General features: G+C 38.9%; 1 protein-coding gene across 1 annotated transcript in view; it reads right to left on the minus strand.

Annotated features, from left to right (window-relative positions):
* The window catches only part of VWF (von Willebrand factor), a 211,659-nt gene that overhangs the window by 94,405 nt on the left and 90,572 nt on the right, over positions 1-26,682 (minus strand). Inside the window, exons 15-17 of the mRNA XM_044677836.1 lie at positions 20,340-20,580; positions 19,677-19,771; positions 13,391-13,551 (exon numbers count right to left, since the gene is read on the minus strand). Of these exons, the coding sequence (XP_044533771.1) occupies positions 13,391-13,551; positions 19,677-19,771; positions 20,340-20,580 (497 nt within the window). The remainder of the gene's footprint in view (positions 1-13,390; positions 13,552-19,676; positions 19,772-20,339; positions 20,581-26,682) is intronic.

Consider the following 26,682-nt stretch of genomic DNA (forward strand, 5'->3'; position numbering starts at 1 on the left):
TATATATATATATATATATATATATATATATATATGTCTCGGGGTTAATAGGATTCAGACCCAACCTCCAGGAATTCAAATCTGGACCAGAACAGATCACAAACTAGATAGACTAGAATCATAGCCTCCCAGAAAGCCACTGGATGCCTTTACTTGGAGTTTGGATGACCACTTTGGGGAGATGTGGTGGAGAGAGAATGCCCATGCAGTTCCAGGTTGAACTAATAGGTGGCCCCCAAAGAACCCTTCTAGCTGTGAGATTCCATCATCATCATCATCATCATAGCTAGCACCCTCGATGTGCTAGGCACTGTGCCAAGTGCTTACAAATATTATCTTATTTGATCTTTACAACAACCCTGGGAGGTAGGTGTTATTATTTTATAGATGAGGAAACTGAGACAGATAGAGGTTAAGTAACCTGAGTTCACATTTGAACTCGGATCTTTCTGAATCCAGGCCCAGTACTCTATCTACTGGGCCACTCACCTAGCTGCCTCTGTAATGTCAGAGCTAGAAGGAAACTTCAAGGTTATCTAGCCTGTGACCTCCAGTGAGTCATTTCACCATTCTTAGATATCTGATCACCACCTCATTTTACAAATGAGGCAAATCAGATCCAGAGAAGTGAAATGACTTTCCCAAAACTAGAAGGTAGCCTTCTGATGCCTGGTCTCCTAGGCTAGTGTTCTTTTCATGCCAAGAAAAGCACTACATAATGTGTTGATATGGTTATCATTATCATTATGTTTAATTAAATCACCCTGCGTTAGTTCCCTGAGAATCCACTGGGATTCTGAGGCTGTCTCTCTCCCTCCACCCAAGTATAGAACTAGTGGTTATATTTAGTCTTAGATCATTATGATCTTTTCACTCTTTTCATCCAGTCAGTTCAGCCAAGTCTCTATTAACAAAAGGAATGTATGCTAATAATTCCACTTCATGGGACAGTTGGGTGGCTTAGTAGATCGAGTCCCAGATCTGGAGTGGAGAGGACCTGGCTTCAAAGCTGACCTCAGATACTTCCTAGGTGTGTGACTTAACCCAAGTCACTTAACCCAAACCTATCACTCTTCTGCCTTGGAACCAAAACTTGTATCCATTCTAAGATAGAGGATAAGGGTTTGTTTGTTTTTTAATAAAATAGGGGGCAGCTAGGTGGTTCAGTGGATTCAAGCCAGGTCTAGAGACAAAAAGTCCTGGGTTCAAATCTGACCTCAGACACTTCCTAGTTGTGTGACCCTGGGCAAATCATTTAATCTCCATTGCCTAGCCCTTCTGTCTTGGAACCAATACACAAAATTGATTCTAATGTGAACAGTAAGAGTTTACAAAAAGAAAGCTCACAGAAGCCTATACATGAAGAAGGACATGATTAATTACAGATTGCAGATGAAAAAACTAAAGCTCAGAAAGATGGCACTGAAAGTGCAAACTTGAGTGCCTAGAAGGGTAAAAGCACCTTTCATAAAAATCAGGGCTCCTGTGTCTTCTGTTAGAGCATCCCAAAGGAACTTCCAGCTCCTATCTTGGGGCCAGGTGGATTTGGTGGGAGCTCACTACATCAAGCCAGCCCTAGTCACCCATTTTACTGCTATGCTACCAGTGTTCATATTCTCCCCCTCAGCCTTACCCCTTCCTTCTCTATTGCTTCTAGAAAACAAGCATCATTCATTCATCTTAAGGCTCTGCTTACCATGCCCAAGATTTCATCATTGCCTGGCCACCACTCCCCTATACTTTTTGTTTTCCCAATAGAATAAGCTCCATAAGCACAAGGATTTTTCTCTTTTTTATTATTAGTATCCCCAGAGCTTTGTGTAATACCTCCTAGCACTTAAATGCTGTCATTCATTCATTCATTCAAGTTCAGAAAAGAGGTGAACTTTTGGGCAAAGATGATGAGTTTTAGTGGGGGCACATTGAGTTTGAGATGGCTCCAGAATCTTTTGTAAATGTCTAACATGCAATTAGTGATGGATGATGAGTGGAGCTCCTGGGAGGATCTAAAGTTAAATCATGAGTTATAAAGGATCCCGCTTGATTCTCTCAAGGGCATTTGCCTTTGAAAAAAGCCAAGCTACCAACCTGTTTAGCACTTCTGTCAATTTGATAAAGCAAGGAACTTCAAAAGGTGTAGGAAATGTTCTTAATGTATTGGCGTCTTGGCCAATGGAAGTCCAATTCTCAGAGCATGTGCAGTATATCCTGCCTACTACCAACCCAGGTGGATTTAGAAAGGCATAAACACTTGAAAAGGAAGGCTCCACTTCCTGATTCAGAATATACAGGAGTATCCTTTTTCCAGATGCCTCTATATCAAGAAGTGGAATTTTTAAATTGGCCACTGAGTCTAAGAGCTAAGAAAATGTTCCAAACGCATTAACAGGCCAAAAGGTTTTCTCTATAGTGCCCGGAGCTGCATTTGATTGCTCTGAGAAGACCCGAGTAATCAGTGTGAATGTGAGCTGAACTGAGGATCCCCAGAGTTATATAAAGTTATCTACAGAAGTGCTCTTTAAATCATATATCTTAGGGTATTCTATACCCTACCTACATGCAGGGCAAGGCCTGACTGGGTCCCTACATTTACTCTCTGGATAAAATGTAATCCCATAGCCACCCCACACTTCAGAAAACTGGGCATAGAGGAGGAAGAGAAAGAACAGAAGAAAGGAAGAGAGGGTGGGAGGAAGGGGAATGGTTCCAAAGACACAAAAAAAATGTATTAGCAACACTAGTAGCAAAGAACTAGAGAAAAGTGAATACTCACTGATTGGAAAATAAAGAAAGAAGTTGGGATGCATAAACTCCATGAACTATTATTGTACTAATTTTTTAAAAGATAAATAAGAATTAAAAGAAATTTGGAACACAATAATCCTTTAATAAATGCTGTCATTTATTCATTCGAGTTCAGAAGAGAGGTGAACTTTTGGAAAAATATGATGAGTTTGGTGATGTGTATTTAAATGACTTAATGTGGAATGATCCAATAATGTAAAGGAGAACAACAGTGAAAGTTTTCTGAACAATGAAACATAAAATGACCAATACGGACTTGAGAGGACTGAGAGTGAAGCAGAATCCCCGTTTCCTTGTAGACTAGAGGTAGGATACAGAGCATACTTTTTTTCAGATGTGGCCAATACGTTCTTATTTGTTACAAAAAGAGGGCTACTATTGGGAGAGGGAGGGATTGCTGAATGGTTATAGAGATGTAAAAAAAGACCATCAATAAGACATTTTAACAGAAAAATAAAATCATGGTAGGGAGCAAGGGAGAAAAGGGAAAAGAAGTGGAAAGGAAAGGAGAATAGCCTAGTAAAAAGATCAAAGAAGTTTTTAATTTTCTTTTTTTGGAAAGGGGAAGATAATGAGCTCTGTTTTGAACATATTGAGTTTGAGATGTCTAGGAAATATCCCATTTGAGCAGTGTAAGAGGCAATTAGTGATTCTGACCTAGAGCTCAGGAAAGAAATTGAAAGAACTAAAGAAGGTTGAAAGATGGGTCTACTTGGGGTGGGGGCAAGGGGAATAAAGAGTTGAGTTTCAAAACATACTGAGTTTGAAGTTTGAGGACCTCTAGTTTGAGATGTCTAATAAGCAGTTGGAGATGGGAGAATGGAGGTCAGGGGAGGAATAAGAATTGAATAAATAGACCTGAGAATCATCTGCATAGAGATGATAATTAAAACCATAAAAGTTAGTAAGAATTATCAAATGAAAAAATATCAATGGAGAAGAGAGAAGATCCAGTAAAGGAGACTGAGGAACTGTCAGACAAGTAGAAGAAGCAGGAGAATGGAGTCTCAAAAACCTCAAAGAGGAGAGTTATGAGCAATGCCAAAGGCTTCAGGTAGGTCAAGAAGAATGAGGATTGAGAAAAAGCCATTAAAAGCTGGCAATTAAGAGATAATTGGAGACACTGAAATTTCAGTTGAATGATGTGGCTGGAAGTCAAACTGCAAAAATTTTAGACCTGAATAAGAAAAGAATAAAGTTTTGCCAGGTTTATTAAAGAGTTTAATCAAGAAGAGGGAGGAGGTATTCTGATCAAGACAATGATCCAAGATAATTCCAAAGTACACAAGATAAAAAATGCTATCTACATCTAGAGAGAGAACTGATAACTCTGAGTGCAGACTGAAGCATACTTTTTTTTATTTTCCTTATTTTTCTTGCTCTTTTTCTAACATGACTAATATGGAAATGTGTTTTGCATGACTTTATATATGTCATATTGCTTCCTTTTTCAATGGATGGGAGAAGGACAGGGGAAGGAGAAGAATTTAAACTCAAAAACATTTTAATGGATGTTTAAAATTAAAGAAAAAATAAAAAAGAAGAGATTTCAGGGATGATTGGAGCAACTGAAAATATTTTTAAGGATGGAGGAGATATGTATGTTGATAAACAGCAGGAAAGGAATCAGTAAAATGGTAAGGCATTAAAAATTAGAGAGTGGGGATGATAGAAAAGACAATCTGAAACTAGTTTGGGATAACTTGAACTCTTGAAAACATTTTTTTCCAATAGTCATCACACAGGCCATCAGTAAGATGATGATCTTTGATCATAAAATACTGGTCAAAATATCCAAATATCAAGTATTTGGCAGTTGGAATTGGAAATAAGTTCTTAGTTTTAGTACCAGCTTTGTGATCCCTGTGGATTACTTAATCTCTCTAGGCCTCAGTTTTCCCAGTTGCAAAATGAGGAGAACTGGATTAAGTGATCTCCTTTACAGAATCCAATATTCCATTTCTGCTATTTTCACGGGGAAACTCAGGAGTGTCAATGATGGCTGACTTAGCCAGCTGTACTCTGTCACCACCCTGTGGCCAAAACAGGCACTATTCTGATCCCAAAGAACAAAAGTTGATTGCCCCTGGAAACTGCTTCAATTCAACTCAAAGGGCCTTCTTCTGGGGACACAAATGAAAACAGTCCTTGCCCGCAAGTAGCCTACATTCTACTGAGGAGAAATGTAGAGAGCCATAAATAAACAGTATAATCTGTAAATTCTATCAGATCCAGCTATAGCTGATGATTATAACTAATTGATGACTCTTTTCATTATTAAAAGTTTTCCTGTGTAATAAATCATTTTAATTTAAAGAAAGGGGGAAATATGTGGGAAGCCAATAAGAGAAACAGAGTCTCAAATAGAAAAATCTGAGGCTCCTCTTTTGATCCCTTTTGTGATCCTTGTGATTTCTTGTTGAAAAGTATTGTAGCCTTATTGAAAAGCTTTAAGTTCCTAGCTAATCAACAGTTAAGAGGCTAACATTTTTCCCCTTTGGTCAGAAATGCAGCCAAGGCAGAAACCTTAGTTAGCTGGGGCATTTGCCCCTGAGAAAAGTATTCTCAGACTTAACTTGCTGATAATCACGCAGCTGAAGGTCCAGCCTGGTTCTTATCTTCAGATACCTAAGCCTGTTGTATTGTCTATGTTAAAAATGCAGCTCTGCCCAGCTGTGGGAAACTCTCTCTCAATGCTTGTGGGTGAAAGGGAGTTTGAATTTTCATATATAATAAACTTGTGACTCAATAGCACTTCGGAGAAGCAGCTCTGAGTTAACAGTCAAGATCGTCTCCAGGGTCCCATTTCTTATTAACTAAGCCATCTTTATCAGATTATCAGAGATAATAGATAAAGAGAAACAGCATGTAACAAGAAATGTATACAGAAATAGCATGTATACAAAGTAATATTACAAAGGAATTACAAAGCTGCATTACAAAATACAGAGGAATTACAAAGTGGTAATATAGAATCCCAGTCAGGGAGATCCTCTGAAGCCAACCAGTCCAACTGGCATTGGCCTGAACAAGAAAAATCTCTACATTTCTAACAATTGGCCCCCCCGCCACTATGTAAAAAACTCTACAGGTAAGAGGGGACTCACTATCTGTTCTGTAAAGATGATTATGTGAGAGCCCAAAGGTTTTAATTTGATCAGATAGGCTTATGTGTGTGGAACCTATCTGGGGAACTCTCTTCACCTTTATTTTGAGGGCTTGAAGAGCTTATCTCTGTAAAAGAGTGTAGCATACAGAGATGGACAAGAGCCAGTGATCAGATAAGAGATTTCTTTGGGGGTTAGTATGTAGTATCCTTACAGTTCTCCATGACTTAACTTAGTGCCTGGACCCCAAGAAACCCTTTCTGAACCCAGCCCTGTGAGGGTAAGGCTGAATGACAGCCAGCCTTGGGTCTTGCACCACCAAAGCTTGATAGACAACCTTCCCCAACTTCCTCTTCTTCCCAGTATCCCCAGGAAAACTCAGATCTGACTGCTATTAATAATTAGATGGTTTATTACAATTTGTGTTCAAGGATGGGTGAGAAGAGTGGGTTAGGCAGCCCTACTCTGACATGATGTAAAAGGTTCCATCTCCCCAGGCCAAGACCACCGGCTTTGACCAGGAATTCTCCTACTCCCTTTCCATTATCTGATAACCGAGATAAGCTAACAGTCTGAACAGGATGATAAAGAGTCTCTCTGGAATGGCAGAGATTTGGACAGAGAGTCTTCACAGTTGGCTTAGTGGCTGTCCAGGTCCACAGACTCCTTTCAGCCACTGGCAGATGTCTGAGCTCTTTTTTGATGATCAAAGTGAGAATCAGAAACAGGTCTTCGGGTGCAGAGATAGCCAAGGAAACCTCCAGATAGTCATAGTAGACTCCGGAGGTTGAGTAAAAGTCCTCTGTCCCTCAACAGAGTCCAAAGACCCTCTCCCAGGGTTCTCTCCCCCACAAGCCTCTGTTCCTTCTCTCCAACTGCTGCTCTTGTCAATCAATGTTCCTTCTCAACATTACAAACCTTCCTTTACAAACTTTTCCTTACAGTTCTCTGAAGCAACTCATTATGTTTCTGCATAGTTCTCATTGTTAAGAAGTTTTCCCACTAAAGTGAAATCAGAAGCTACAACTCCCATGAGTTTTTCCTAGTGGCACATACCTAATCCCTTTGATGTTGAAAACCCTATTACTTAAAGAGCCAAAACATCTGCCACCCCTAACCCCCAGTCTCACCTCATGTTTGCTCTTCTTCAAGGCAAGCATCCTCCATTCCTCCAACTGATCCCATCACTGGCATAACCTCAAGGTCCTTTTCCATCCTGATAACCCTCTTTGGGACACTCTAGTCTATCAATGTCTTTCCTAAAATGTAGCACTCACAACAGAGCATGACATTCCAGATGTGATCTGTCCAGAATTAAGGAAAGGGAAACTATGGCCTGCCTAGTCCATCAATTGATCAGTGAGCAAACTTTTGTGAAGTACTTACTACATGCCAGATACTATTTCTCTTAATGCAGCCTAAAATCAAATTAGCCTTTTGGTAGCCATAGGACATGGATAACTTAGATTGACCTTGCAGTTTGCAAAAGAACACAGGTCTTACTTACTCATGGGAACTGCTACCCCCCCCCAAAAAAAAGAAGCTTAGACCAAGTATAGGATGTTTCAAAAGTCTTAGTGCAGTTTTAAGTTTTGAAAATTTCAGAAGTACAAACATGATAAATTTACCAAAAAATTGAAAGGTTAAATATTTTAATTATTTAAATATTGATGTTCCTTATTAAAATCCAACCTAAGTATTTGTGTGCCACATCAGAGGTGTTAAATATGCAGCCCATAACACTCTTGAGTACGGCATAAGCCAGATTAAAATGGAATTTGGAAATATTTAACAAAATAAATAAAATGAACATAAAAAATAAATAGATGCTATTACATTTTAAAACTAAGTTAATAATTGACCCATAGAAATCCTTCTTGTGGATTAGTGGACCCTTATTTCTCTTTGAGTTTGACATCACTGCTTTACATCATTCTGATTAATTTTAAAACTTTGTACAGGGGGCAGCTGGGTAGCTCAGTGGAGTGAGAGTCAGGCCTAGAGACAGGAGGTCCTAGGTTCAAACCCGGCCTCAGCCACTTCCCAGCTGTGTGACCCTGGGCAAGTCACTTGACCCCCATTGCCCACCCTTATCAATCTTCCACCTATGAGACAATACACCAAAGTACAAGGGTAAAAAAAAAAAAAAAAAAAAAAAAAAAACTTTGTACAAATTTGCATCAACTGCTCCTCAGTGACTGAAAACATTGCATTTATAATTCCAGCTTTAAGGTCATACAAAGAACCATGTTTTGGTGCACACCTGGCCATCTTTACACACACACACACACAAAGTTTAATAGAGATAGATCAAGATATGGAAGTGCTGACCAAGAAGACTTCCTCTAAATACCTAATGGCAGGACCCCCCATCTTGTGCGTTAGGATTAAAATTTTAAATTTATCATGAAAAATTCACAAAATTTTAAAAAGCAAAAATAAATTTAAATAAACTTTCAAATGATATTTTTGTAAGTTTCTAGCATTGATGTTTCTGAAGCTATTAAAGCTTAAAACTACACTAAGATTTTTAGATTCCCTGTATTTTATGTTTATCTCTAAAGGCAATATGGGGCAATAGGTAAAAGACCGATCTTAGAGTCAGGAGGATGTGGGTTCAAACGCTGCCCCAGACATTTACTAGTTGTGTGATTTTGAGCAAATCCCATTCTAGATGTGACAGCCCACTCTCAACTGACTATACCCCCTTTCCCTTAGATGTCATCAAATCCAATCACTTTATTCTTCCTAGTAGGACATAATACTTTACATTTCGTGGAAAAAAGAAAAACTAGGCACAGCAAGACATGATACCATAAAGAAAGAAAGAATAGATTTCAAAGAATTCAGAGAAAAGAGATTTGGACTCCTATGAACAAAAACTCTATAGTAGAATCTGCCTGCCCGTCACACACACACACACACACACACACACACACACACCTCCCCACAGTAATGAAACACCCTCAAGAACAAAATTCTTATAACACAAAAGATTCCAGTGAAATAGAAAATGGAAAGCTGTCTAAAGAGATTATTTTGTATGCACAGGGAACACACTGAACATCTTCTGTAAAGGCAAATGAACAAGAAATAAACGCAAGGGCAGATGACTAAGCAGCACCATCAAAGATTATTACAGGTACAATGCGATAATGTCAGGTATTCTGAATTTCAAATGAAGCCAAAGCCGGAACTGGGTTTGGTTGTTGTTTCATTTGGGAGTTTTGCTATAGTGAAGGTGCATAGGACAATAATATTGGAGCTATTCACCTCATTAGTTTCTGTTATCTTCACCAAGGACACGCATCCTGAGGAGACAGAATAGAAATGATAAACAGGGAGATGAAATCCAAGATAGATGAGAAGATAACAAGAGAGCATCTAGCTGCCTTCAATGAGACCGAGGAATTCACCAGGCCTGAGGAAACCACATTCCAGGGAGAAAAAAAAGTATTGATGGATGTGTTTGCTGAAACAACACTGATGATCTTGGAAAAATCAGAGAGAGTAAGAAAAGTGCCACAAGACAAGGGACAAATATTTGACCCAATTTTTCAAAAGGGAAGAAAGATAGATTCTTAAAACTATGAGCAAGGGTACTAAGAGCAGTAAAAACAAGCTTCAAGAAAGTCAGAGGTACAGTGCAGGACTGAACACTAGTGCATTTGGGGAGGAAATAATTTCAAAACAGAGTCCAAAGCTGAGGTATGGAATTAAAATTTGGGAAATTAAAATATAAGAAGTACTCTAGGATAGTCTTCTGCTAAATTCCCTCAAGATTTAGCTCTTTTTATTCTAGAGATCTTAATGCCCCTTTTTTGACTGGCATTAATGTTCAAACAAAACTGAGAAATAATCTCAAATAGAGAGTAGTTTCATAGATAGAGTTACAGAATGGAGGAGAGTGAGAGCGAGAGCGAGAAGATCAAATAATTATCAGTTTAGCCCAAATTGGAACTTTCCATTGTAGTTACAGTTGAGAACATGTAACCTGTATGTACCATAGCCAGGGAATCACTTGTGCTTTAAGAATTACTTTGCCTTTATTACTCTGATTAATTCAATGAAGGCAAATTACACATTAGCCTGGTTTTCTAAAGATGTGAACCTAATCATAATCCAATCTGTAACAACAATGGACACCAGCTGAGTATATTATACTACCTGTTGCCTTAAGTACAAATCTCCAAGTTAGCTGATAGGTTTTCAATTCTTTCCTTTGAATGCATGCCTCTGGTGAGGAATCTCCAAGATATGTCTTCATTTTATTCTTTTAAACTGGTCAGTACTTGGATTTGGGCCAATGAAATCAACATCATGTTTATTAATATTTAATTACATATATTATCATTTATCCTCCCTCTCCCCCACAAAAAAGTCATCTCATTGAGATCCATTGTGAAGAAGCCAGGACTTGTGGTTCCTATTCCTGGATCTAATCCAATGCCCTAAATGATGCTTAAAAACCTCTTTCCTCTCTCTAAGCCTCATTTCTCTTCTCAAATGGAAAGAATTGTCTCTTCTAGAGATTATGTGAGAATGAATATGCTATATTTTTTAAGGATTCTGAGCCCTCAAGCAAGATGCTGAAGGTGGCAGGAAGCTCCTTGCCACCCCAGCCCCCATTTCATTTTTCTGATTCTTTCAGAGACTGAGATCTTCAGTGTGGATTGTAAACTACAAGCATCTTAAGTACAGGGAATGTCTTGAATTCTTTGTCTTTGTACTGTGCAGCATCTAGCACAGCACCTCACACGTTGTTGTTGTTTTCAGTCATTCCTCTTTGTAACCCAATTTGGGGTTTTCTTGGCAAAGATACTGGAGTGGTTTGCCATTTTCTCTTCTAGCTAATCTTACAAATGAGAAACTGAGGCAAACAGGGTTTAAGTGACTTGCCCAAGTCACATAGCTAGTAAGTGTCTGAAGCTAGATTTTGAACTCATGAAGATGAGTCTTCCTGATTCTAGGTCTGACACTCTATCCACTATGCCACCTAGCTGCCCAACCGCACACATAGTGTCTAATAAATGTTTGTCAAATTTCATTGAAGTAAAGTGTCACCCACTCTAAATAACTGTCTTATGTTAACCACACACACACACACACACACACACACACACACACACACACACACACAAACAAGGCTTCCTTTGGGCACCATAGGTGGTGGATAAGTTCTATAAATATCAATATGATCAATTGTACACAGAGACTGATATACTATGGTAAAATCGAATGTAATGGACTTCTGTACCAGCAGAAAGCAATGACACAGGACAGTTCTGAGGGATTTATGGTAAAGAACACTACCCACATTCAGAGGGAGGACTGCAGGAGTGGAAACATAAGAAAAACAACTGCTCGAATGCATGGGTTGAGGTGGACATGATTGGGGATGTAGACTCGAAACTACCACACCAATGCAACCAACTATCAATAATTTGGAAATAGGTCTTTATCAATGACACATGTTAAAACCAGTGGAAATGTGCATTGGCCATAGGTGGGGGGAGAGCGGGGGTGAAGGGGAAAGTAGGAGCATGAATCATGTAACCATGTTAAAAATGAATATTAATAAATGTTTAAAAAATATCAATATGATCAATATGACCCCTGAATTATTTCCAAGATGTTCAGTCTTTCCAGAGGTCTAGTAAGGGAACAAAACTCAGAGGAGAATTGGCAAGAAGTATTCCCTAATGAGTCTCCTGGCAAATTCAGAAGGTTTGAAGGTGGGCAGCATGGAGTATATGACTTTTTATAAGCTCAACATTTCATCTTCCTTACTTTCCAAAATTCTAGTGTTTCTATAGATAACTAAATGCTTAGGGTTTATCAATAACACATGAGCTGGGGCTTTCTCTTTCAAATCCCCAACCACATAAACCCTACCTCTATGCCATAAATATTTAGTATCAGTGACATCGTCAGAAAGAAAGATCCAGAGAAATTGATCATAAGCTCTTTGAGAACAGGAATCATTTTCTATTTATTTTTATACATTCTCAGCCTCTAGTAATCATGCTTTGTACATAATCTGTGCCAACAGTGTGTTTGATGTTGAGGGAGATAAAACTTTAGATTAGATAAGATATAGTCTAGGATCTTTGCCTTATCAAAGCTTACCTTAAGAAGGTGATAAGACCAAAATACTGATAATCACAATAAGCAATCTTACATTAGTGCCCTAGAGAGATGTAAAGAAAGATGTGGGGTAAGGGGAAACGTCATTATTAATAGGACAGAAGTACTAATGAGAGAAAGAAGACTTCAAGGAGGGGACAGAATCTGAACTGGGCTTTAAAACTATGTAGGAATCCAAGAAATGAGGAGAAAAAGAGTGAGAACATTCATGGGGAAAAAAACAGCATTAACAAAAGTTTAGAGTCCAGAAGGGTCAGAATATGTGATTAAACAAAAAATATTATATTTTAGAGCATGAAACTGGGCCATAAAAGAAAGTAGGAAGCTAATAAATATGAGATAAGACCGGAAAGAGTGCTGCCAAGTTGTAGAGGGCCTTGCATGCTCAGTAAAAAAAAGTAAGAAATTCACTTCATAAACAATAGGGAGTTTTTCGAGCAGAGAAATGACATGAATAGATCTGCAAATAAGAAAGATTATTCTGGCAGTGGTGTGAAGGAAAGAGTTGAAAGGAGTAAAGAATAGAAAAAAGAAGACTTGTTAGGATACTTTTGCAGAAATCCAGTTAAGTGGAAAAGTGGGCTTGTGTTCAGATGAAAGCCAAGAGAATAAAGGAGATAAGAGGGATGGAGGTGAGAAATGGTGAGGAGGCAAAATTGACAGGTCTTGATAATTGAGAGGTAAAGAAAAGGTTAGTTTTCCAGTTTTCCAGCTTGTTATAAATAAGTTGTCATTGACAAGTATTGTGATCAGGAAGAAGAACAAGTTTAGAGAAAAATCACTTTGGAGATCAGCTTTGAAAATCTTTTATTCTGAAGTTTAAGGTCTTGGAGATACATTATTGGCAGCTGGCAATAAGGTTCTGAAGGTCAGCAGAGAGTTCAGAGCTATAGAGAGAGGAAAAGAAATAATCTGCATTGGGGTATAAAGTCAGGGGAATAAATGAGATTTCCAAAGGAGTGAATATGAGCGGGGGAGAAAAACTAAAGATATAATCATTTTAAGAAATGTCCATGTTTTGTATTTAAAAAGAAAACGTAGACATAAAGATCAGAGAAAGACTAGTTAGAGAGCTAGGTTTAGAATCAAGAGTAGGCTTTCCTTGAAGTCTGAATGTCTAGTAGGAAGAAAGTGGCCAACTTTATCAAGTGCTTTTTTTTTTGCCTCTTATTAACCATTCCACAGAATCTTTGAATGTCATATTTGGAAGGGATCTCTGAGATTGCCTTCTGCTTCACTGTATTCTAAAGATTCCAGCTGATTGTTGAAAGAATAAAAGAGACACATCGAATCCACTCCTTTTCCTAGTCACAAAATAAAGAGTATCTTACCATTCCTGGAGGACAGAGGCAGCCAGACACACAACCATGGCTAACACACTCTAAATCATAGTTCTGACAAGTCTTGGTGCATTCAATTCCTTCAGCTTGAGGATTGTCAGCAGGACACACAAACTTGACCATGGGGGGCTGGCAGCTTAGACTCCTTTTGACTTGAAAACAAAAAAATCAGAATTACAATTATTATGAGTTTATCTGCAACTGCTAACCCCATCCAGCATGGCACAATCAAAGAAAGAGACAGGACTCTGAGGTCTTTTCCAATGTTCTCTAATTCTATGTTTTAGATGTTCTCACATGTGGGCTGGCTCCATGACAATATTAGGTCCTACCCCCCCCCCCAAAAAAAAGTATATAAGAAGGTTCTGGGTAGGGTAGAACCTTGCTTAATGTCAGGCTTCCCTTATTTCTGAAAAGCTAATTAATCAAAGCCACCTTAACCAAGAACAAATTAGATTATTTTCTTTTGTGTCTGGGTTTTCTCAATCACTGTCCTCTCTGGGCACTGAATTTCAGTAGTGTCCACCTTTCTATGTCTTCTACCTCAGGTTTATGAAATGTCTTCTTATTTTCAGCTGTCCAAGTTACCTTGTTCCTTGCTTTTGACTAGAGAGGACATCTTTAGCCTGGAGAATTTAGATTTAGCACCACTCATATACAAAGATCAACTCCCATCATCCACTTATTCATTTGCAAACTACTCCCAAAAGATTTCTTTGAGACTGATTGTTGATGCCATGCCCTGATGTTCCTGTTATCTTGCACTGAGTTCCTAAAATACTACCTATTCTTCTTCCTTTCTACTTCCTGAAACTGTTCCATTGTCACCCTCAACTCCAGTATAGCAGGAGGTAGGATCTATTTCTCAGAATGCCTTTCAGACAACACTTAATCTGATGAGGGGCTGGGCCTTGGGGTTAATTATAGCTTCTCTTCAATATTTATAGCCATGCTCTTTGTAGTGGCAAAAAAACTGGAAAATGAGGGGCTGTCTTTCCATTGGGGAATGGCTGAACAAATTGCGGTATCTGTTGGTGATAGAATACTACTGTGCTGAAAGGAATAATGAACTGGAGGAATTCCATGTGAACTGGAATTGATGCAGAGCAAAAGGAGCAGAACCAGGAGAACCTTATACACAGAGATGGATACACTGTGGCACAATCAAATGTAGTGGACTTTTCTATTAGTAGCAGACAATTCTGAGGGACTTATGAGAAAGAATACTCTCCACATCCAGAAAAAGAACTGTGGGAGCAGAAACACAGAAGAAAAACAACTGCTTGACCACATGGGTAGATGGGGATATAATTGGGGATGTAGACTCTAAGCCAGTGGTTCCCAAACTTTTTTGGCCTACCTCCCCCTTTCCAGAAAATATATTACTTAGCCCCCTGGAAATTATTTTTTTTATTTTAATAGCAATTAATAGGAAAGATAAATGCACCTGTGGCCATCACCGTTTCCCTGGAAGGCTGCAGCACCCACCAGCGGGCAGTAGCGCCCACTTTGGGAATCACTGCAGTCTAAGCAATCACCCTAATGCAAATATTAATAATATGGAAATAGATCTTGATCAATGATACATGTAAGCCCCCGTGGGATTGCTCATTGGCCACAGGAGGGAGGTAGGAAGAAGGGAGGGAAAGAACATGAATCATGTAACCATGGAAAATAGTCTAAATTAATTAAATAAAATTTTTCAAATCAAAAAAAATTATAGCTCTTCTCTGTTTTTAGTCTTTCTTTGTCTCTCTGTCTCTGTCTGTCTGTCTCTCTCTGTCTTCCTTTCTCTTCCTCCCCACTTATTTCCATGGGTTCTATTACCACCTGTATTCAGATGATTCCTAGTTAATATAAAGGATGATAAAAACATCATTCTAAAGGTAGAAGGGTCATTGGTAACCATCTAGTCCAATCCTCTCATTTTATAGATGAGAAAACAGAGGCCCAGAGGGGTTAAGTGATTTCCCATTTACATGAAAAGTAGTAGTAGAACCAGCATATGAACTAAGGTCCTTAGTCTCCAAACTGATCATTCCTTCTACTGCCTCACAATGCTGGGCAACTCCAGGCCTTTTCCTTATTTTCAGTTCCCCATTTTTACTTAACTGTTAATCATTCCAAATGAATTTGCTGCTGTCATCTCTAATTCAGTAAATCCAAAGCAGAACTCATTAACTTCCTCCAAAATTCACTTCTCTTCCAATCTTCCCATTTCTACTAACAATATTGCCATCTTTCTAAACACCCAGGTCCCCAATCTCAGTGTCACAGAGTTATCTTCAACTCTTCCCTTTCCCTCATCCTCCCCCATATCAATCAATTGCCAAATTTTGTCAGTCCCACTCATCCCTAGTATCCAATCAATCAAAAAGACAACTACATGGTTCAATGGATTGGGAGTCAAACCTAGAGATGGAAGATTTGGGGTTCAAATATGGCCTCAGAGTGACCTAGTGAGCTAGCTATGTGGCCCAGGGCAAGTCTTTAAACCCCATTTCCTAGCCCTTACCACTCTTATGCCTTGTAGGCACTATATATAAATACATTCCCCATTTCTTTCACAAGTACCACCACCACCTCTCTCTGAAATTAAAAGAGGATTCACTTGTTATATTTTTTATTTCCTTATCTGTGTACATGCTCCATTTATTCATTCACATCACCTGCCTTGGCTAGAAGGAAATTTCCCTGAGGGCAGGAATTGTTTCATTTCTGTCAGGGAGTCCTAAGGGGTCCTGACAAACATTCAGGGGTCCCAAAGGGGTGAGGAGAATGAGATGTGTGTGAGGAGAAGGATGACACACATCAGGAGAGCCAATGAAGCTGGTAGCAATCAGAGGCAAAGTTTATTGATCACAGTTAGTATTTTATAAAGAAAGTGACACAGGCTAAGGGATTACATAAGCCTTTTGCAGGGACAATGGTTAGTAATGATTTACAATCTTGGTACACTGACTTAGTTTACCTCACCAAAACTTAGAGTTTTCTACAGGATAATTCAATATGTCAATGTGTAACCATCTAGTCCAGATTCTCAGGGAAATGTTTGGCTTCAGTGCACAGAACAACTAGGAACAACCAAGAACTTATCAGGTGCTTTGGATGAGATCATATGTGCCTGGTTCTAGCTAGCTGATGACTCTGATTTTATTGGGGCCTACTCTCACTACTGGGGACTACATATTTCTGTCTTTGTATTCCCAGCATCTATTCCCAGCAGTGCTTATTGGTTGATTGAGTGAATAATTAATTACCTTGTTCCCAAAGTTATTGTAAGGAAAGAGCTTATGAACCATAAAACGTTCTGAAAATGCTTCAATATTGGGTAGATCCATGGTCTCATGGATATGGGCTCATATTCTGCTATTCACAAGATCCCAAGTCATGTGTGTTTTCTCATCCAGGACATGCCCATGTCTTGCCCCTGTCTTCCCATCATCTCTCCCTAGAAGATCTACCCAATACCCTAAAGAAGGAATTTCTTTAGATTTTCTAACATTTACAGACTTGGCCTATCTGTCTGTAATTCTTCATTTTCACTCCACTCCCACTTTCTTTTCTAGTCCTAAATTTCCTGGATACTCTTTCCTGCAGCTTCTTAAGCACATTATCATTGGTAACAAGTTGCAACTCTTTAAAACCAGCATGCATTTCTCCACTGTCCTCTGAGATACCTTATACTTTGATTCTTTGTTTATCACAGTGTTTCTTGATTTGAGACTGGACTGTATCAACAGGATTATATTATTATTATTTTAAAGATGGGCATTTGTGTCTGGAAGTAGCTTAGAAATATTGAAAATGTTATAAAGTTTCCCAACTACAGTCTAGTCCATTTTCATCCTCCTTTTCAAATCTAGACCCTATTCACTGTCCATCTGTTATGTCTATTCAAGATGTCATAACTCAATTGTACTGGCCATTATAATAAATCATTTATCTTATATTCATAATTTTTATCAGATTGTAAGCTCCTTGAGGTCAGGAGCCCTCACTGCTCTTTAACATCTTTTGCCTTTTTGTAATCCCAGTGTTTAGCACAGTGCCTGGCACATAGAAGGCATTTAATAAATATTTATTGAGTAATAGATTGTAATGTCCATAATGGGTATTCTTCATCTATCTGGCTTTTCCCATGTAAATTATTAGTCTAATTTCTTCTGAATAACAGTATGTCTCAATAAGGATACTGTGTAGTATTCAGGAGATTGCTACAATCAATATCATATCACTTAGAAACCTTCAATATCTACCGGGAATAACTCTTCCTTATGGGCTCTGAAAAGGAGATCATATGTCTCCCTATTTCAGCATTGGTAGACTTTTTCTGAGTTTGAGTGCCCAGAGGGCAAATTCAAGCTATTTATGAGCCCCCCCCCATTACCAGAGAGAGCTGAGGGAGGAAGTACTTGCTTTGGGTGTCTGAACAGAGGGGGGAGGCATGCAAAAAATGTCCCTGGGGGCTGGGAAGAGGGGGAACAGAGCAGCTCCCTGAGTGCCAGCTCTGCACACATGCCACATCTTCACCAACGCTGTCTTATTTTTATCTCACCTAATATTGATAAAAAGAGGGTAGGAATAATCAGGGGGAAATCATAAGTATTATTATTACAAAAAAAAAAGGAGGAAGAATGATCGGATATAAGTAATTACTTATCTATATTTCTATTTTCTCATCTCCTTGATTAAATAGGAGAAGGGAAAGCTTTTATAAATTATTTTCTATGTCAGACCACGTTCACAGTCATACAAATTGACCAAGAGGTGTAGATTATATATAGTCTAGACTCGTGTTGGCAAACCTATGACACACTTGCCAGTACATGCCAGAAAGGGCTGCTCCCTTCCCCCTCTCCACACATACCTGAGGTCATTTTTCACATCACTCACCTCTCTGCCCAGCAGACTTCCTTCCCTGTCTGGGGTAAGGAGGTGGCTCACATTCAGTATGAGGTTGCAGTTTGAGCACTCAGTCTCTAAAAAGTTTGCCATCACTAGTCTAGACTATAAAGTATATAAAGTCCATCATGTATATTGTTTTGCTTTTGTTTTTTATTTTGTTTTGTTTTTTAACACTATCAGCAAAGAAAATACAACCTTTTAAAAGACTATTATCAAAAAAGTTCTCTCTCAAATGCAGATTAAGAATGTATGATTGCTAGCCACAAGAGGAATTCTGTTCAGATCATCCTTCTCCCACTACCACCCACATTTTTATTGCTGAGGTCTCAGGAGTTCAGTTCTAGGTTTCCTCCACTCTGGAGATCAGATGGAGCCAAAAATGTTTCCTTGCTCTGGGAATCATTTGAGGGGAGGGGAGAGGTATGGGGACTGCCCCTTTTCCTTAGAGGCAGATAGATGACTTCAGTGGATAAAATACTGAGCCTGGAGTCAGGAAGGCCTGAATTAAAATCAGGTGTGTGACTTTGGGCAAGTCACTTAATCTCTGTTTGCCTAGGAGAAAGCTAAGAGGCTCAGTGGATGGAGCATTGGGACCAGAGACTGGAAGAGCTAAGTTCAAATCAAAACATTTACTAGTTGTGTAACTCTAAGAGTTACTTAACTTCTGTTTTCCTTAATCCACTAGAGAAGAAAATGGCCAACCACTCCAGTTTGCCAAGAAAACTCTGTGGAGGTCCACAGAGTCACAAATAGTGAGACACAACTGAATGACTGAACATCAACACCACTTCCCCCAAGATCAGTTCTAAGGGAGGGCACCTTCCCACAACCAAATAAATTAATGAAAGTCCATTTCTTTGGTAACCAACTAAGGCATAGCCATCAAAACCCTTTTTTTCTCTAAAAGCAACAGGCAGCCAAACATTCTGAGCTAAGGTTTTTGGGTTTAGATGGTTTGTTTGGGGTTCTTGCCCCGCTGCAGATGAAGTTATTTTAAAAGCTCTTTCATTTTCACTTTCATCCCTTAATGGACCTGGATCATAGCTACAGATAGTCTAGGGAGATAACTTGTAATGGTAATCAGGTCATTGCTCCATGCTGTAATAGGACAGAGCCATACCATTTCCTTCTATTCTGATTACCCAGGGCTCAGAGCATGGGAACTATGTTCCGCTTGTTGCTGTTGCCTCTCTCTTCATTTCTGCAAGTCAGTTCACCAAGACTCCTTGTGGATCGGGCAGCAGACTGAACCTGTTGGGCATGCTCTAAGAACTGAGCCCTTATTGGTCATTCCTCTATTACATGCAGATAATGTGGTAAATGAGGGCAAACAAGGACACACTCACTCATCAAGACTAGCTGTACTCACTTCGAGGAGATGGGTGACTGTCAAAGATAACATCTGGCAACAGGCCACCAGGAAGTCCATTGGTACTACAATGCATAAAGCCATTCTCACAGTAGCTGCAGAAAAATAAAAGCCCATTTAAATCCTTCCTGGAATGGAATAAGTAGTCAGGTCACACACATTCTGGTTTTTAACTAAGGGCCTGTAAAAATCTCTCCCCCAGGATACACCTCCTCTCTAACAAAATAAGCAAAATGAGATTTCAAAGGAACCTTGAAGAGGAACTGGTCTGACTTCCAAACCTGCTCTTTACTAGCCAATATGACTTTGCAGATTAGGCTCAAAACATTTCTCAGCCACAAAGGTTTTTATTGGCAGCCATCTTATTTACAAATTCCATGCCCTCATTCTCCTAAGGGTGTTTGAGAAATGAAAAAGTGAATGGCTCCAAATAGATGATTCCATTTATTAACATATTCTCCAAAAAAGAAAATAAATAATCTAAATCTAGAAGTTAGACTTAGGGATTGTTCTTTTTCCCCCAGGTTCAAAATACCATTTCTTTTTGTCTACCTTGGGTAAAAGAGGAGAGGGGGATGGGAAATCACAAATCCAGGAAATAATCCTCTTTTACTGTCCTTTGTATAACTGCGATTCTAGGATGCTACCATTAGAGACACTCACCACATGGTATGATGGTCAGAGAAGATATCTTCAGGCTGAAAGATCTCACCATCATAATAACAGGGACACTGGGCTTTGGGCACACAGTTCCTCTTCTCATCAGTATACAGCCCAGGAGGACAAAAACAGCCCTCGAGGCAGATCTCATTACATTCCATATCAGGATAGGAGAGGGAGCGACATGTCTGATTGCAAGGAGTCCCGCACTGTTGATATACCTGGCCCTCTGGACAGCTCAATGCTAGGAAAGAAAAAGAATAAGAACAAAGGCTTTGGTCTTGGCATTTGTGATGTGTAATAATTAAAAATTAAATTAAGAGGCTGCTAGTAGCTTTAGTAGCCTTATTACATCAAAGTAGTGATTGTAAAGAGAGGGAAATGTAGGAAAGAGGTAAAGAGTTGATTAGCTTACTACCCTATATATATATATACCTATATCTTAGATATATACCTATATCTTAGCACCTATAAAACCTCTCCCCCAGGACTTACCTCCTCTCTAACAAAGTAAGCACAACCTAACCAATATGAAAATATATTTTGCGAGATCATTCATGTATAACCCAGATCAAATTGCTTACCATCTTAGGGAGAGGAAAGGGAAGTAAGGAGGAAAAATAATTTGGATATTGTAATTTCAGAAAACATATGCAAAATATTATTATGTGGGGAAAAAAGAGTATTACATGTACTTGGGAAAATTTAGATAGATAGATAGATAGATAGATAGATAGATAGATAGATATACATATATATGTGTGTATATAAGTACCAAAGTTGAAGTTAACTAATCAGCCTGGAAGAGACTATCAAAGTGAAACTAGCTTATTAGACCTTCCAAATGTACAAAATAACAAAGCTTTCTCTCTATAAATCACCTATCTATGTCTCTCTAAAGCCCTTAACTTCCTCTTTGTGGTAAAGTATTTATATCTGTTTTGGTCATGTAAAAGATAGCACATTATGTGATAACACTTGGTTCAGAAGGAAGAGAATGAGAGATAAAATGTTGTAGTGGATAAAGAGCTCACCTAAGTGGGGCAGCTGGGTGGCTCAGTGGATTGAGAGCGGGGCCCAGAGATGGGAGGTCCTGGGTTCAAATCTGACCTCAGATACTTCCTAATTGTGTGACCCTGGGCAAGTCATTTGACCCCTGTTGCCTAGACCTTACCACTCTTCTGCCTTAAAACCAATACACAGTATTGGTTCTAAGACAGAAGGTAAGAGTTTATTTAAAAAAAAGAGCTCACCTAAGAATCAGGGAATCTAGTTTCCTAGCCTGCCTCTGATATATACAGATTTGTTCAAAATCACTTTACCTCTCTGAGTGCCCCCCAGGTAGCTCTCAAAGACCCCCAATTTGTAGAGCAGGTACAAATCTGCTTGATAGAGGGTGTTCTCACTACCAATAAAATCTCAAGTCTATTCCCCCTTACAAAAGGTCAATTTACCACCAAGGTTCTGACTCACAGGCTAGTCTGTAGTTAATCGTTCTTCAGAGAAGGGACAACAACCTTCCAACCACTTCCTTCTAGCCTTTTGCTATCTGACAATTTGGTATGGGAGGGACTATAATGAAATACTTTAGATCACAGAGAAGCTCAGCTTCTAACAATGTGGCCAGGGCCAGGCTCTAGCATTCTGGGAAACCATAACCCTCATCAGACCATCATTACATGATGTGTAGCAATACGGGTTAGGGATACCCCTTGAGCAAACACTTTGGACAAGTATAAACAGCAACAATTTCTATTAATTAGCAGAGAGAGTGCATCATGGGGCCATGGAGGAAAGTCCCAGCTCCAGCATTAATTAGCCAATGTTATCAGGAACATGCCACAACTTCTCAGTGGAAAAGGGATACCGCTTCCAGGGTTTACCTCCCAGGGCTGATGGGATGCTCAGTGGGGCCCACTCTAATGGAAGGCAAGGCCTTTTGTAACTTTAAGGCACTATGTGATTGTGAATACTTCCCTAGGTACTTTGATTTACAGCATAGTTTTTCCCTGTGTTCAATGTGAAAGCACTCATTGCTTCCAAATTGGTCTTTTCAAGGCTGGCTGAATCCCACAAAGAAAACAAACCTCTTCTGTAGCAAAATCAAATTCCTGCAGCAGGGGAGTATTTACTCATTCATCCATTCAATAGACATTTATTAAGCTCCTGCTGTGTTCTGAATCCCATACTAGGCTTTGGGGAAATATAAAGTTTAGCTAAGGCAGTCCCTTTGGAGAAAAGGCAATCACACTATTATAATATTGGAGGAGTCAGAAGGTGTAGTGACTAGAAGACCAGTCTCAGGGCCAGAAAGTCCTGAGTTCAAGCCAGAAGTATGGTGGTAAATGTTTGACCACTAGGTTGAAGGGAGAAGAAGGGGGAAGGGTGGGCGGGGAGAGAAGGATGATGGTAATGTAAATACACATCCTTTTAACTTTGATTTGCATTATTAACATTGATAACATTATTAACATTTTCTTAAATTTAGACAAATTGTCAAAACAACAAATAAAGGTGTGATTTTTACTGATTGCCAATTTCTGACTATAAATGCCCCCTCTGGAAATGTAATGAGTGCTGTAGATTGGAGCCTTGATTCTGAAAAACATGAGCTGCTTGACAAGTCTCTCGATGCCCCCAAGCAACTTCTTTGGATTATAAACTGGGAAGAAGCTGTGGCTCTGCCAGAGTGAAGGGAATTTCCCCAGATGAATCCCCTACACCAATGAGGTCACAGCTCCAGACCAAATATATCCATATTACATAACATGACCTACGTGCATTGGAGAAGTACCAAGCAGAGTGCTACCTGAGAGAGAAAGTCTGAAAAGGGTGAGGAAAAGCAAAGGACAGTTTCCTGGCAGAGGTGCCACTTTAATTGGATTTGAAGGGATGGGTAGGAATCAAGCTAGCAAAGAGAAAGAGGGAGAACATTAGCAACAATTCTATCCAAAACAGAGACAGAAACGTGTCGGGGACCAGAAACTACGCCATTTGTCTAGGAGACAGAGTGTATGGAAGAGAATAATATGACATGTCTGAGAAAATTGAAGGAATTGAAGGGATTAGGATAGCCAATGATTAATTGGGAATTGAGTAAACCACACTGACGCTGTCTTGTGACTCAATCCTGGAGTCAACTCAGTTCCCTTTCTATTCAATTATGGGTCTAGTCCAAAATCTGCCTGCAAGAAAACTTAATTCGATTGTGGGAATTGAGAGAAAACCTTATTACACTGTTTGAACCTAGCCTTGTGCAGCTGGGAAACTAGCCCCCCTGTACCTGCTGTTCAGAGACTCTCACCAAGTACATTGACCAGAAATGCATTCAGATCCTAAATTTTCTATAAGGAGTTTTCTCATAATTGTATGTCCCAAGTATCCCATATGTCTTATCTAAAAAACTGGTCCTATATTTATCAACCAGTTATTGTTTCCATATTCCTTTGATTGTACACAGACTCATGAGAGGAGTGGGACACCTCTTTTCCTGAAATCAGGGAATTGTACGTATTTACTCTCCACCACCCAACTTGGAAAGTCCCTAATCCTTCATACAGTTGGAAATCAGATTACCTAAAGTTGTATTGTTTCCTTTTAATGAATTAGACCTATTTGATTAATTGTTTTTAATGCACAAAAGTCTATCTCTCCCTGTATTCAGGGTCCAGCCCTAAGCTGAGGAAAGGGCATGGTCCCGATCTGTTAAGCAATTGGCATCTATTGCTTAATCAATCAATATGTCCAGAAGATCAAACCTTTGATTCTTTGGCCATTTCATCTTTTGCACATTACATAAGGTTAGAAAGATAAGATAGCATCAAATCATGAAGAACTTGGAATGCCAAGTAAAAGTTTTCAAAATTTACTTAGGAGGAGGTAGAGAGAGATCATTGTCAATATGCAACAAGAAACTCTCCAAAACACTTGGGAAAATTTCTGCTAGGAAGAAGGAGAGTCCTTTGCTGTCTCCTGATTGATCTGTCCTGCCTGACCTGAGGGAGCATGGTACTGTAGGGGAAGAACTGGTTTGGGAGTCATATGTCTAGGGTTCAACTCCTATGTTTGCCATTTACAAACACTATCATTTGAAAGTCACAAACCTCTCTAAACCTCAGGATCCCCATCTGTAAAATAAAGGTGTTGGCCGAGGGAACATCTAAGGTCTCTTCCTTCTCTACAATCCTAACATTCCTTCTGATTGAGATTGTATAGTTCCTCTCTTATCTGGTAAGTACACTTAAATTAGATGGCCTCCATCCAAGGAAAGGGACTCTTTTCCGATCTTTATGAATAAGGACTAGGTATGTCTTCAGCTTCTCCTATTCAGCCTTCCTTTGAGTCTCAGATTTAACAGGTCAATGCAGGGAGATGAAGGGAATAAGAAATTGAGGGGAATCTTCTTATATCTTACATCTTTCCATGTACCCTTTGATTCAAGACACTCCTCCTTCCAATTCTAGGCATTCTCACTGGTTGTCCCTGATGGCCTGAAATGTTCTCCCTCCTCATCTCTACCTCCTGCCTTTCCTGGCTTCCTTCAGGTCCCAGCTAAAATCTTACCTTCTAAAGAAAGCTTTTCCCAGTCCTCCTTAATTCTCATGCCTCCCCTTTGCTCAACTTATGCCTTGTGTATCTTCTTTGTTATTTGTTTTTGTTATTGTTGACATATATAACATATATAACATAACAATAAATTGTTATTGTATGTTGTCTTCCCCGTTAGACTGTTAGCTCCTTTAGAACAGGAATTATCTTTTGCCTTTCTTTGTAATTCCCATCACTTTGTAGAGTACTTGGCATGTACTAGGCACTTAATGTTTATTGACTGACTGACTCCAGGGTCTGAATGTCCAACTGATCCTGAATTAGAAAGTAGATTGATGCAAGAGGGACTTACATTTTAATGAAAGTTTTTATCTTATCAGATCTTCCAAATAGATTTTAGAATAGCTGCTTCAGACTATGAAATTAATGAAACATTGACAATAACTAGATTACTCATATCAGAGTTTTTCTCATGAATATGTGAATGTTCATGAAATAATAGACAATCTAAATTATCAGCCAGTACTTTCCAATTATGAATAGACTCTTCCAAGAATTATATCTTTGTACTTAAAACATGAATATTCTGATTCCCAGAAGAATTATCAAAAAATTTTAAAGGTAATTTGGACTCTAAAATCTGATTTATTTAATTTATAATTTCTAAGAGGAAGCCTCTCTTTTCTATGCAATTAAACTTTTATATTTGATTAAAAAAGGAAGTTAGTAGGAGGAGCCATTCAACATAAAGAAATCATGCTTTGAGCTATTGGGAATTTTAATAAATAAACCTTGTTAATAGCCAGATAACAAAACAGATTATATAGAATTCCTTGAATGTAATGAAATTAAGGTTTTCCTATAACCAAAAAAAAACAAAACTCAAAACAAAACTTAATACTTTCTCATTGGTAATGAGTTGTTATCTGAGAAAAGAGAGTTAGTTTCTGAGAACTCCTTCCTGAGACTCTAAGAACTCTTTCTCCATCCTGTTTTGACTCATTTCCACAGCATAGGAGAAGGGGCTATGAAGGCTCTTCACCTCAAAGATAGTATAAATGAATTAAGGCAAGAATTTTAATTTCTACTTTTTTTTTAAACATTCTCCACAAAGCCTTATACTAAGCTCAGAACACAGAAACTGAAGAACTCAATAAATATTTGCTATGAATGAGAGAATAAATAATCTCAATTTGTTTCATCTCCTCCTCCAAAATCTCCAAAATCTAGAGGTAGGGATTACCCTCCTCATTTGACAAGGAGGAAAATACAGATCAAGAAAGGGGAAATTTCAGGCATCCTCTAGTAAACATTATCAAGTTTTAAATAACAAATTTCAAAAATGGCAGAGAAAGAACAACTGGAATCTCACTGCCTAAAATTTGACAGAAGTTGCCCCAAGACAAGATAGGTATTCTTAAGACTTCTGAAAGAAATGATCTCTGCAAAAAAGAAAGGAGTTAGATGGAACTGTATAGGGAGCTCATCAGACAACTTAGATTGAGGATACTGGGGTGGGGGAGAGGGGTAGACTGTACAGAATGAATTGGGACCAGTGATTTCATTGGAGTAGGCAAATTCATTTCCATCAATGCAGATCAGCAAGTGTTCTTACAACTTATACTGTTTGAGAACTGACAGATATTAAGTGACTTGCTGAGGGCCACCCAACCAGTATGTGTCAGAAATAAGATCTGGACACAGGTTTTCCTGATTCAAAGCCTGCTCACGCTCTCTCTCTCTCTCTCTCTCTCTCTCTCTCTCTCTCTCTCTCTCTCTCGCTCTCTCGCTCTCTCTC

Source organism: Gracilinanus agilis, chromosome 5, assembly GCF_016433145.1.
Source record: "Gracilinanus agilis isolate LMUSP501 chromosome 5, AgileGrace, whole genome shotgun sequence".
NCBI classification, from domain to species: domain Eukaryota; kingdom Metazoa; phylum Chordata; class Mammalia; order Didelphimorphia; family Didelphidae; genus Gracilinanus; species Gracilinanus agilis.